The following is a 12,352-nucleotide window of genomic DNA, read 5'->3' as shown; positions in this document are numbered from 1 at the left end:
TAGCTAAGAAAAGGTTTAAGCTGAATTATAAATTTTAATTATTTAATTAGCCTTAAGTTGAGTAAATAAATTTCATTAAAAAGTCCTTCGATCCAGTTTTTTTTTTTTTTTTTTTTTTTTTTTAATCTCTGGATCACTTTTTAGGCTGGCAGCGCTTTCTGGTTGACCTCTGAAGTCGTTTTGGCCACCCAGACTTCTCTCTGCATAGTTCCGCTGAAAAAAAAAAGCAAGAGAGGTGTTGGTTATTTATTATACTGAACTACATGTCTTGTATCATTGCAGTGATCCTTACTCAGTAAACTAATGTGTTCAAATGATGCTAACAAAAGCACACGTTATATTTTTCCACTTATTCATTAAGGTTTTTCAGTGGGTAGTTTGTAGTTTACATAGTGTGCCACACTACATAACATGCCACATTTAGCACACAGTGATTTCCTTTCCACGACCCAATTTTATTCTGATTCACTAACTTACTTGTGCAGGAGATTGGGGGATTTCTTTATTTGTGAAACTGATATAAAAGTATAACAAATCATGAACACAAGGAGGTTGCTATGACCATAATATTTCGACTTTAATCTCGTAATTATTTCGACTTTAATCTCATAATATTTCGGCTTTAATCTCGAAATCGAAACGTGTACAACTTTATTCTCAAAATTGAAACTTAAAAAAATATTTTTCTTTAAAGTGGCCCTAATACACCGTCGTAGTTCTGTCAGCAAACTTTTGGAAATAAACGTGAATACTTTAGGACATGGTGTATGACAGTCAAATATGTCCTTGTGATGTGGTATTTAGTCCCACCTTTTAGGATCTCTTCCTGCTGACACACGGTCCTCACACAGATTTCATTGTTAATCACGTAGACACGTCGAAGACTAAACAAGAGATGCAAAACTAATGTTAGTGTGACTGATGTGACTAAAACTGCATGTAGGTTACATGTCTAAATACTTTCTAACTCCAGAGTATATGCTAATCCATTACTGTAATAGTGGTAAACAATAATGACACCTTAATTTATGTGTGTGTGTGTGTGTGTGTGTGTGTTTATGCATATTTACTTGGAAATGCACATTGATTTGAAGCATGTCTTCATTGGCTGATGGACAGAGTACATCCTCGTACACGGGTACATTTCCTCTCTGCAGTCTAAAAACACACAGTGTCACCTTTTTTTCTTTCTCTTTCTCTCTTTAATTGCATATTTATGAGAAAAAATCACTAACCTGCTGTTTCCCCATTTTCTATACCTGCTGTTTCCCCATTTTCTAGCCCTGGTAACACTATATAAAAGTAACATTAAAAAGCATTACATAGTTCAACAGAAAAAACACAAACGCGCTTGCACAATCTGACCTTTTTGTGGAGCCTAAAAAATGAGCTGGACATTTTGAAAGTTTGTCCTACCTGTGCCCTGTGTCCAAACAGCAACTGAGAACAAAAGGACAGGATTTTATAGTGAGGAGACAAACAGCCCTTTGTGGCACTAATGAATGTAATTAGTCGAGCTGTTTAGAATGTTTCGTTTTACCAAAAAGAAAGCAGAGAAGCGCTGCAGTTTGGTAGAAGCCCATCACTGTGAACTGTAGGGAAAAATACAGATGTGTTTCATTGCTTATATAAGAAGAATAAAAGATTTTGATATTCAAACCCTGTTTCCAGAAAAGTTAAGAATATGTGACTTGTGAATTATCTTGAATCTTTATTTAACTGGGAAAAGTAGAAAGAATTCAGAATTTGATGCCTGCAACATCCTAAAAAGTTGGGACAGAGGCATGTTTTCCACTGTAGTTGTAGCCTAGCGGTTAAGGTACTGGACTAGTAATTAAAAGGTCGCTGGTTCAAGCTCCCCCACTGAAAGGTTGTCACTGTTGGGCCCTTGAGCCTTCAACTGCTTGGACAATATACACCGATTAGGCAAAACATTATGACCACCTCCTTGTTTCTACACTCACTGTCCATTTTATCAGCTCCACTTACCATATAAAAGCACTTTGTAGTTCTACAATTATTGACTGTAGTCCCTCTGTTTCTCTACATACTTTTTTAGCCTTTTCTTCAATGGTCAGGACCTCCACAGGACAACCACAGGTTGTGCTGGTATGAGTGGATAAGACACAGCAGTGCTGATGGAGTTTTTAAACACCTCACTGTCACTGCTGGACTGAGAATAAGTCCACCAACCAAAAATATATCCAGCCAACAGCGCCCCGAGGGCAGCGTCCTGTGGCCACTGATGAAGGTCTAGAAGATGACCAACTCAAACAGCAGCAATAGATGAGCGATCGTCTCTGACTTTACATCTACAAGGTGGACCAACTAGGTAGGAGTGTCTAATAGAGTGGACAGTGAGTGGACACGGTATTTAAAAACTCCAGCAGCGTTGCTGTGTCTGATCCACTCATACCAGCACAACACACACTAACACACCACCACCATGTCAGTGTCACTGCAGTGCTGAGAATCATCCACCACTCTGTGGTGGACCTGTCAGGTTTCTGACCATTAAGGAACAGGGTGAAAGCAGGCTAAAAAGGTATGTAGAGAAACAGATGGACTACAGTCAGTAATTGTAGAACTACAAAGTGCTTCTATATGGTTAGTGGAGCTGATACTTTATATAACTTTATATGCTATGTGCTATACATTGAAGGAAAGAAGAAAAAACTGTTTTCTATGTAAACATGCGACCATGTGTCTCATTCTAAAAGAGAGAAAAACAAGGACACAGATAAACAGCTGTTTAGAGAATGATGACTAAACTTGTCCATCAAATCAATCATGTGAGTTTGCTGGTATGCATGTATTTGCATCTGCTCCCAATATGTGAGTCGACATCTCAGTTAAAAAACATCACTTTCAGCTCCTCCATGCATCCGTCCAATCTCTCTCTCTCCTCCCTTCTCTGTCTGGACTGTTTCGGGTCAGTAAGGATTCCAAGATATGAGTCCACACTAAAGAATGTGTTTTTGTTAACTGACATAAACACGCTTGTACACTTAACATTTGTTCCATCACATTCATCCAGAAATTACCTTTCAGTTCATGTGTGTCCAGACAAGAAATGTATTTTTGTAGGATTAAATATGATTTATTCAAAAATGTCATCTGTCACAAAAACATTGCACTTGTTTATATAATCGAGCCCTTTAACAGTAAAAAGACTAAACAGAGTGTAAACAGAGCATCGTCTGAGAGATGTAAGGATGATTGTAGAAAATAGAAAGTGTTTAATACTTACATCTTTCCTCCTGTTGCTTTCTTAGTTTGAATCTGAATCTGTTGTCTGTTTTCTTTCTGTTCTCTTTTTGCTTCTTTCTCCGCCTCCTTTACCCTCTCTTACCTAATCTCTCTCTCTTTCTCTTTCTCTCTTTCTTTCTTGCTTTCTCTCTCTCATTGCCTCTCTCTCTTCTCTCCTGTCAAATTATATCCACTGATGGAATGTGGTATATACACTATGGACCAAAATATTGAGACACACCTTAAAATTTTTGAATTCATGTGTTTCAGCTGCAACAGTTGCTAACAGCTGTATTAAATCAATTATATAAAGGAAATTATGTGCTACCAATTTTGCATTAACAGTGACTTTGCCCCTGTGCACAAAGCAAGCTCTAAAAAGACATGAAGAAAATCTCAGTTTAAAGGAACTCCAGTGTCCTGCACAGAGCCCTGACCTCAGCACCACTGAACAGCTTTGGAATAAACTTGAACTTCATTTGATGCTTTCTTGACCAACATCAGTGTCCAGCCATACAAAAGCTCTTTTGACTGAATGAGCACAAATTCCCACATACGTAGTTGAATAAGCCTTCTCAAAAGAATGCATGTTGTTATAGATGGAACGATCACATAGATGTTACTCTATATTAACAGCATTTGCTTTTTTAAAATAGGGTGTCTGACTAGGTGATGGTCAGGTGGCCAACCCCATTTCCAGAAAAGCTGGGACATTTTGTAAAACACAATAAAAAGACAAATCTGTGATTTGTTAATACTCTTGATTCTTTAATTTAACTGATGAAATTAGAGGGTGGCACGGTGGCACGGTGGCACGGTGGCTCGGTGGGTGGCACTGTTGCCTCATAGCAAGAAGGTCCTGGGTTTGATCCCCAGGCGGGGTGGTCCCGGTCCTTTCTGTGTTGAGTTTGCATGTTCTCCCCATGTCTGTGTGGGTTTCCTCCGGGAGCTCAGGTTTCCTCCCACAGTCCAAAAACATGCAGTCAGGTTAATTGGAGACACTGAATTGCCCTATAGATGAATGGGTGTGTGTGTGTGTGTGTGTGTGTGTCTGCCCTGCAATGGATTGGTGTCCAGTGTGTTACTGTGTGCCTTGCGCCCATTAAATAGCTGGGATAGGCTTCAGCACCCCCCGCGACCCTGACTGAATAAGCGGTTAAGAAAGTGAGTAAGTGATAAAATTAGGAAGAAAAGATTTGCACTTTTTCACTAATCACCTTTACTGTAGTATTATATTGTTTTTATTGTAGTATTTTATTATTATATTGTAAATATAAACACATTTAGAATTTGAGGACTGCAACACACTCCAAAAAATGTGGAACAGAGGCAATGTTACCCCTGTGGTCCATCAGCTTTCCTATAAATGAGACTTTTCAATGGTTTGGGAACTGAGGACACTAACTGTTATAGTTTTGCAAGTCGACTTTTTGACTATGTTTGCTTGATAAAAGACCTGATAGGTTTAACAGTCTGTGGTCATAATTATCTGATTTATTTATTAATTAAATAAAGGTTTATTAGAACTAACAAATGACAGATTTATTGCATTTTTTCGGGACAGTGGTAGCCTAGTGGGTAGAGTATTGGGCTATCAACTGAAAGGTTGAGAGTTTGAATCCCAGCTCTGTCATGCAGCCTTTGTTGGGCCCTTGAGCAAGGCCCTTAACCCTCTCTGCTCCAGGGCTGCGAACGATGGCTGACCCTGTGCGCTGACCCCAACTTCCAAAACAAGCTGGGATACGCGAAGAAAGAGTTCCGTTGTACTGTACACTTGTATATGTTTATTTTTTTATGCATACGGCATGCTGCCCACATGTCGGAGGGGGCGTGGGTTAGTGTTTATACAATAAATATAGGGAGATCAGTAGACTTTCTATTTTTAGTATTGAACACTGTCGCCTCCCAGCAAGAAGGTACTGGGTTTAATCCCCAGATAGGGCGGTCCCGGTTCTTTCTGTGTGAAGTTTGCATGTTCTCCCCGTGTCTGCGTGGGTTTACTCCGGGTGCTCCGGTTTCCTCCCACAGTCCAAAGACATGCAAGTGAGGTGAATTGAAGATATAAATTGTCCAAGACTGTGTTTGACATTTCAAAACTGATGAATCTTGTGTAATGAGTAACTACCATTCCTGTCATGGATGTAACCGAAGGGCGTAAAACATGACGTTAAAATCTAAATAAACAAACAAAAACTCTGGTTTCAGAAAGTTTGTTTGCAGTGTTACGTTTTTAATTACGTGTAAGGCTACACAGGGCAGTTGTAGCCTAGCAGTTAAGGTACTAAACTAGTAATCACAGAGTTGCTGGTTCAAGCCCCACCACTGCCAGATTGCCAGTGTTGGGTTCTTAAGCAAGGCCCTTAACCCTCAATTGCTTAGACAGTATACTGTCACAGAATTGTAAGTCGCTTTGGATGAAAGCGTCCGCTGAAAATGTAAATAATTTTAGGAAAACTTGTACAGTGGACCCTTGAGTTACGAACGGTTTACCATACGAACATTTTGAGTTACGAACGATCTGTTTCAATTTAACGTACAAACAAATTTCGGATTACAAAATTTGTGAAACACGTGACGTCACGAACAAGTTGACTCCGAGCGTCTCTCTCGCTCTCTCTCTCTCTCTCTCTCTCTCTATATATATATACAGTGTATCACAAAAGTGAGTACACCCCTCACATTTTTGCAAATATTTTATTATATCTTTTCATGGGACAACACTATAGACATGAAACTTGGATATAACTTAGAGTAGTCAGTGTACAGCTTGTATAGCAGTGTAGATTTACTGTCTTCTGAAAATAACTCAACACACAGCCATTAATGTCTAAATGGCTGGCAACATAAGTGAGTACACCCCACAGTGAACATGTCCAAATTGTGCCCAAAGTGTCAATATTTTGTGTGACCACCATTATTATCACTGCCTTAACCCTCCTGGGCATGGAATTCACCAGAGCTGCACAGGTTGCTACTGGAATCCTCTTCCACTCCTCCATGATGACATCACGGAGCTGGTGGATGTTAGACACCTTGAACTCCTCCACCTTCCACTTGAGGATGCGCCACAGGTGCTCAATTGGGTTTAGTCCATCACCTTTACCTTCAGCTTCCTCAGCAAGGCAGTTGTCATCTTGGAGGTTGTGTTTGGGGTCGTTATCCTGTTGGAAAACTGCCATGAGGCCCAGTTTTCGAAGGGAGGGGATCATGCTCTGTTTCAGAATGTCACAGTACATGTTGGAATTCATGTTTCCCTCAATGAACTGCAGCTCCCCAGTGCCAGCAACACTCATGCAGCCCAAGACCATGATGCTACCACCACCATGCTTGACTGTAGGCAAGATACAGTTGTCTTGGTACTTCTCACCAGGGCGCCGCCACACATGCTGGACACCATCTGAGCCAAACAAGTTTATCTTGGTCTTGTCAGACCACAGGGCATTCCAGTAATCCATGTTCTTGGACTGCTTGTCTTCAGCAAACTGTTTGCTGGCTTTCTTGTGCGTCAGCTTCCTTCTGGGATGACGACCATGCAGACCGAGTTGATGCAGTGTGCGGCGTATGGTCTGAGCACTGACAGGCTGACCTCCCACATCTTCAACCTCTGCAGCAATGCTGGCAGCACTCGTGTGTCTATTTTTTAAAGCCAACCTCTGGATATGACGCCGAACACGTGGACTCAACTTCTTTGGTCGACTCTGGCGAAGCCTGTTCCGAGTAGAACCTGTCCTGGAAAACCGCTGTATGACCTTGGCCACCATGCTGTAGCTCAGTTTCAGGGTGTTAGCAATCTTCTTATAGCCCAGGCCATCTTTGTGGAGAGCAACAATTCTATTTCTCACATCCTCAGAGAGTTCTTTGCCATGAGGTGCCATGTTGAATATCCAGTGGCCAGTATGAGAGAATTGTACCCAAAACACCAAATTTAACAGCCCTGCTCCCCATTTACACCTGGGACCTTGACACATGACACCAGGGAGGGACAACGACACATTTGGGCACAATTTGGACATGTTCACTGTGGGGTGTACTCACTTATGTTGCCAGCTATTTAGACATTAATGGCTGTGTGTTGAGTTATTTTCAGAAGACAGTAAATCTACACTGCTATACAAGCTGTACACTGACTACTCTATGTTATATCCAAGTTTCATGTCTATAGTGTTGTCCCATGAAAAGATATAATGAAATATTTGCAGAAATGTGAGAGGTGTACTCACTTTTGTGATACACTGTATATATTGTAGCGTCGGCACAGGCTTTACCCAGAAAGCCTTGCGGCAGTGGTGTCTAAGCTCACCGTAGCCGTGTATCCCGTTGTTGGGAGTGGGGTGGCTGCGGTGAGGGTTGGGTAAGTAGCTTATATGTTTGTCTGTTGTATGAATGTATGTGTGTATGAATGGGTGTCTGTCCCTAAACCACTGAATGAACTGCCAAAGGCAGCTCACTCGCGGCCCTGACGCTATCCTTCCTGCTCGCCGGCGCCACAATATATATACAGTGGGGAAAATATTTTAGATCCCTTGAGATCATTGACAAGCTCCTCCCGTGTAATTCTGGACTGACCTCACCTTTCTCAGAATCATTCTTACCCCACCAGGTGAGATCTTGCATGGAGCTCCAGAGTGAGGGTGATTGACTGTGATCTTGTATTTCTTCCATTTTCGAATTATCGCACCAACAGTGGTCTCTTTCTCACCAAGCTTCTTGCTGATGGTCTTGTAGCCCATTCCAGCCTTGTGCAGGTCTACAATCTTGTCCCTGACGTCCTTTGATAGCTCTTTGGTCTTGCCCATGGTGGTCGAGAGATTTGAATGGAAGAAACTGATTCTATGACAGGAGTCTTTTATACAGGGACAGGACTAATTTGTGTGCCTCATGGGCACATAACCGGTCTGTGGGGGTCAGAATTCTTGCTGGTTGGTAGGGGATCAAATACTTATTTCCCTTAATTAAATACAAATTAATTTATAACTTTTATTTAATGTTTTTTTCTGGATTTTTTGTTGATATTCTGTCTCTCTCTGTTAAAATAAACCTTCCATAAAAATTATAGACTGTTCAAGTCTTTGTAAGGGGGTAAACTTACAAAATCAGCAGGGGATCAAATATTTATTTCCCCCACTGTATATACTGTATATATACAGTATATACCGTGAGCGAACATTCGGATAGCGGACGGTGTTTTTTTGGTGTTGTCTTTATATTTTGTAAAATTCAATATTAAAATGGCCCCACATAAGGTGCAGAGGAAGCTTAGTGGTGAGAAAATGAACAAATCTATTACTATTTGTTGTTGTATAATTACTCTTGCAAGTAGCTGTCACTGTGTATCAGACAGAGGGGACAGTGAGTGAGAGAGAAGAAGGAATTCGGCTCAGTAAAGTATTCTTTCTTTCGTGCAATTACACCTACAAAATACAACACTATTGAAATAAAGAAGGAAATAATAGAGACATATGAGATTTATTGTTGTTTCTGGTAGATACATTTTATAAAAAAAGAAGGAAATTTATTATGGTGTATGGTACAGCACACGTACTGTGTATTGTTGTTTATTATTATTTATTACAGTATTATCTATTCTATATTTTAAGATTTAAGGGAAAATATACTTATATAAATATACTTAAATATACTTTACTATTTATAACAAAAAAGACCATTTAAGACATTAGAAAGGTTAGGTAAGGGGGTGGTTTGGGAGGTCTGGCACGGATTAATTCTATTTACATAATTTCTTATGGGAAAAATAGGTTTAACTAACAAACATTATGACTTAAGAACAACCCTTCAGAACCAATTACATTCGTAAGTCAAAGTTCCACTGTATTGAGACATTTCAGTTACACTCTCTGAACACTAGGGGTCAGCACAGGGTTTCCACAAAAACATCCACACAGCCTGCAAAACTCAGAAAGGTAACCTTTAACATGTTCACTCCTCCCTTAAGTTATAAATACAGGTCTCTTATAAAGGAGGTGATACATTACACACATTCTGCAGAGATCTCACAGTTTAACAAATACGACACTAAAGCAGGGGACAATTAAAAGACGCTGACAACATTTAGACATTCAGTAAATCCCAGCACAAACCAGTTTAACATGTGTCATCTGTAATGTTCGTACTCCACTACTGGATTACGGGAGCGGTGTGGTGAAAGGGTTTAAAATAATACACATAAAAACTGCATGCTAGGCTATAAACACTGGATCAACTCCAGACATTTTTATTAGAGATAGCCATATTAATGTCCCTGCACCTGTGAAACTGCCATTCAAGCCCCAGGAGAACAAACATCTATCGTCACCTACCAGGTCACAGGCTTGCATTTCAGAGCCATTATTAAACACACACACTCACGCAAAGACACAGCTAAACAGGACAGATTTAGACATGCTAAAACATGTTAAAAATCTATCAAACACAAATAATACAATGTGTTATGTTATTTATTGCAGTTTAAAGCACAGTAAAAAGTACATCCCTGCTGAGAACAGCTAATAAGCCTATGATAGCAGCAGGTTACAGTTGTTTTTTAAGGTTTTAGATAGATTCACGCTGACATAAGCTGATCTAAGCTAGTTGTGATAGCTGGCTAAATTGGTTTACATTTACATTTTCAGCATTTATCAGACGCACCTTTATCCAAAGCGACTTACAATTGAAATTATACATTGCAAGCAACTGAGGGTTAAGGGCCTTGCTCAAGGGCCCAACAGTGGCAAGCTAGCAGATGCGGGGCTTGAACCAGCGACCTTCTGATTACTAGTCCTGTACCTTAACCGCTGAGCTACCACTGCCCTATTGGTTATGCACTTGGTTATGCAGGTTGTCCATCTTTGAGAATTTAGAAGTGCTGGTCTCCAGCTCAGTAATTCTGTTTGTGATACAAAAAAGAAAGGTTGTGACAAAAAAAACTAAAATCTGTGTATATTCCCTTTTCCCCCATTTTCATCAACAACTTTATCCTGGTCAGGATTGCGGCAGGTCCGGTTCCACCCAGAAACACTGGGTGCACAGCAAGAATACCCTAAACAGGCATGGACTGCTATAAGACTGCTTACTAGTAATAAACTGCTGCACCACCTGAGAACCCGCCAAGGGTTTTCTTTATTTCTGAGTTTAATTAATATGTTTCTGGTCATTTTTCTGCTGGAAGACCGATGAACTGTGATGCACATCTTTCTGACACTGTGCTGTACGTTCCACCTTAAAATATTCTGAATGCCTGAGGCAGCAAAGCAACACCAAAACATCATTGAGCTTCCTCCATATTTTAAAGTAGGCATGGCGTTCTTTTTTTGAAAGCTTCGTATTTTTTGTCTCCAAGAAGAAGTGTGCTTTGTTATGCATTGCCAATTTCCAATCTGGACTTTTTGTGTCTTGCTTGTAAGAGTCCATCTCATGAGTCTTCTCCCATTAAGGTGTTGTATGATTTAAAACTGTTGTTATTGAAGACTAAATTATTTCTTACAATTTTTGAAGGGTGCCAGTGATGTTGTCTAAGCTATGTTAGAATATCTTTGTAGAATTTGCAACAACTAGTTTTAAAAATTAGGAATTTGTTCTAGTTAACACATGTATAAAGAATAAGATATTTTAATTTGTTTTAAAAAACACTTTGGTGGTTTATACAAAAAATGCAAGGGTACCAATACACTATATCTATTGATAGTTTACTTTTTGAAAAAAATGACTACATTTAAATCTGTTGTATTTTTTGGTTGTCACCTGAGGTTATTTGTTTGTTAATAGATGTTTCTAGGAGCCACACAATTGTTATTTAGGCCCTGATAAGTAAAACATACAGTTAATGGAGGGTGTAATTTTTCCCATGTATACACTCTATATAAATTTACATTTTCAGCATTTAGCAGACACTTATCCAAAGTGACTTACAGTACTGTAACAGTATATTGTCTAAGCAATCTTGCTCAAGGGCCCAACAGTGGCAACCTGGCAGTGGTGGGGTTTGAACCAACCTTTCGATTACTAGTCCACTACCTTAACCGCCAGGCTACAACTGCACAACTACAAAACAAAGTTGATTGGATAAAACATGAAATATCTTGTCTTTGTTCAGTTTTGAGTTAAAAAAGCATTTGCAAATCATTTTAAAAAGCTCTTTATTTTATTTCTACTGTTCCAACGTTGTAGCAAATCGGTTTGTAGTTGAAGCAAGAAAACATCATGTTGGGATTATTAATACGATTTATATGAGCTATTTAGATATTTTAATATTGTTAATGTATATAATAGTAATGTGGAAAATGAACATCAGCAAAGCTACTAGATAAACAAAATAATTTTGTGCTCATGGAGAATTTCGAAACATCGTGTGTTGACATGTTAACATGATGTGAAAGGACAGTTGGCGGTACTTCTTGCTAGGACGGGGTATGTTTAGCTGATCACATCTCTGTGTTCTGTCAGCCTGATAACCCATCTTGCTCTCTCAACACGCCATCCTCATGCTGACTCTAGAACTTTCTGTGGCAGAGGCTGTGTGCTGGCATTCAGCTTGTTAAAACATTTTGTCCTGTAGTGCACACACACAGTGGAACGTTATGTGATTGTATTTGCGTAAAGAATGTAGACGCAAGTGATTCCTTTTCATTTTGCATACGGATTACTCTTTACTCCTGTAACATGCCTACTTGCCCTGCCCTACTGCCTGGCGTATATTGATGGGAAGTGCAGTTCTCTTTAAACTTGTGCTTTAAAAGCTTTTTTTCTAATCAAATGTTACTTGTTGCATCTGGGAGTAACTCTTTTTGAGGGTACTTTGGACTCAGCTCAGGATGATATGTTTGGTCCTTGAATAAGATTTACTCGTTGCATCTGGGAGAAGCTCTTTAAAAGTATAGTTCAGACTTAGCTTAGTGCTGAGTCTTCTGGTATTCTGATTTTCTGACTCCTGTGGGTTTGTTTCTTTTTCTTTTTTATATTTTGTTTATGCATTTTCTCCCCTTTTTCTCCTGACTTTTAGCGCGTCCAATTGCCCGATTGCATCATACTTCCTCTCCACTAATGCCAGCCCCGCCTCCGATTGAGGAGAACGAAGCTAACCCATTCCCCCTCCGACACGTGGGCAGCA

General features: G+C 39.7%; 1 protein-coding gene across 1 annotated transcript; it reads right to left on the bottom strand.

Annotated features, from left to right (window-relative positions):
• Positions 1–64: 64 nt before the first annotated feature.
• mfap5 (microfibril associated protein 5) lies at positions 65–3,334 on the bottom strand. The gene is made up of 7 exons (XM_062992547.1): positions 3,251–3,334; positions 1,541–1,592; positions 1,417–1,440; positions 1,236–1,292; positions 1,071–1,158; positions 811–884; positions 65–213 (listed from the first exon to the last, which is right to left on the bottom strand). The coding sequence occupies exons 2-7, from the start codon at positions 1,581–1,583 to the stop codon at positions 134–136; spliced, it is 366 nt and encodes a 121-aa protein (XP_062848617.1). The 5' UTR covers positions 1,584–1,592; positions 3,251–3,334; the 3' UTR covers positions 65–133.
• Positions 3,335–12,352: the final 9,018 nt, after the last annotated feature.

Source organism: Trichomycterus rosablanca, chromosome 3 (genome assembly GCF_030014385.1).
Source record: "Trichomycterus rosablanca isolate fTriRos1 chromosome 3, fTriRos1.hap1, whole genome shotgun sequence".
Lineage (NCBI taxonomy): Eukaryota > Metazoa > Chordata > Actinopteri > Siluriformes > Trichomycteridae > Trichomycterus > Trichomycterus rosablanca.
The sequence above is the reverse complement of the archived record's forward strand: the minus strand, read 5'-3'. Positions and strand labels throughout refer to the sequence as shown.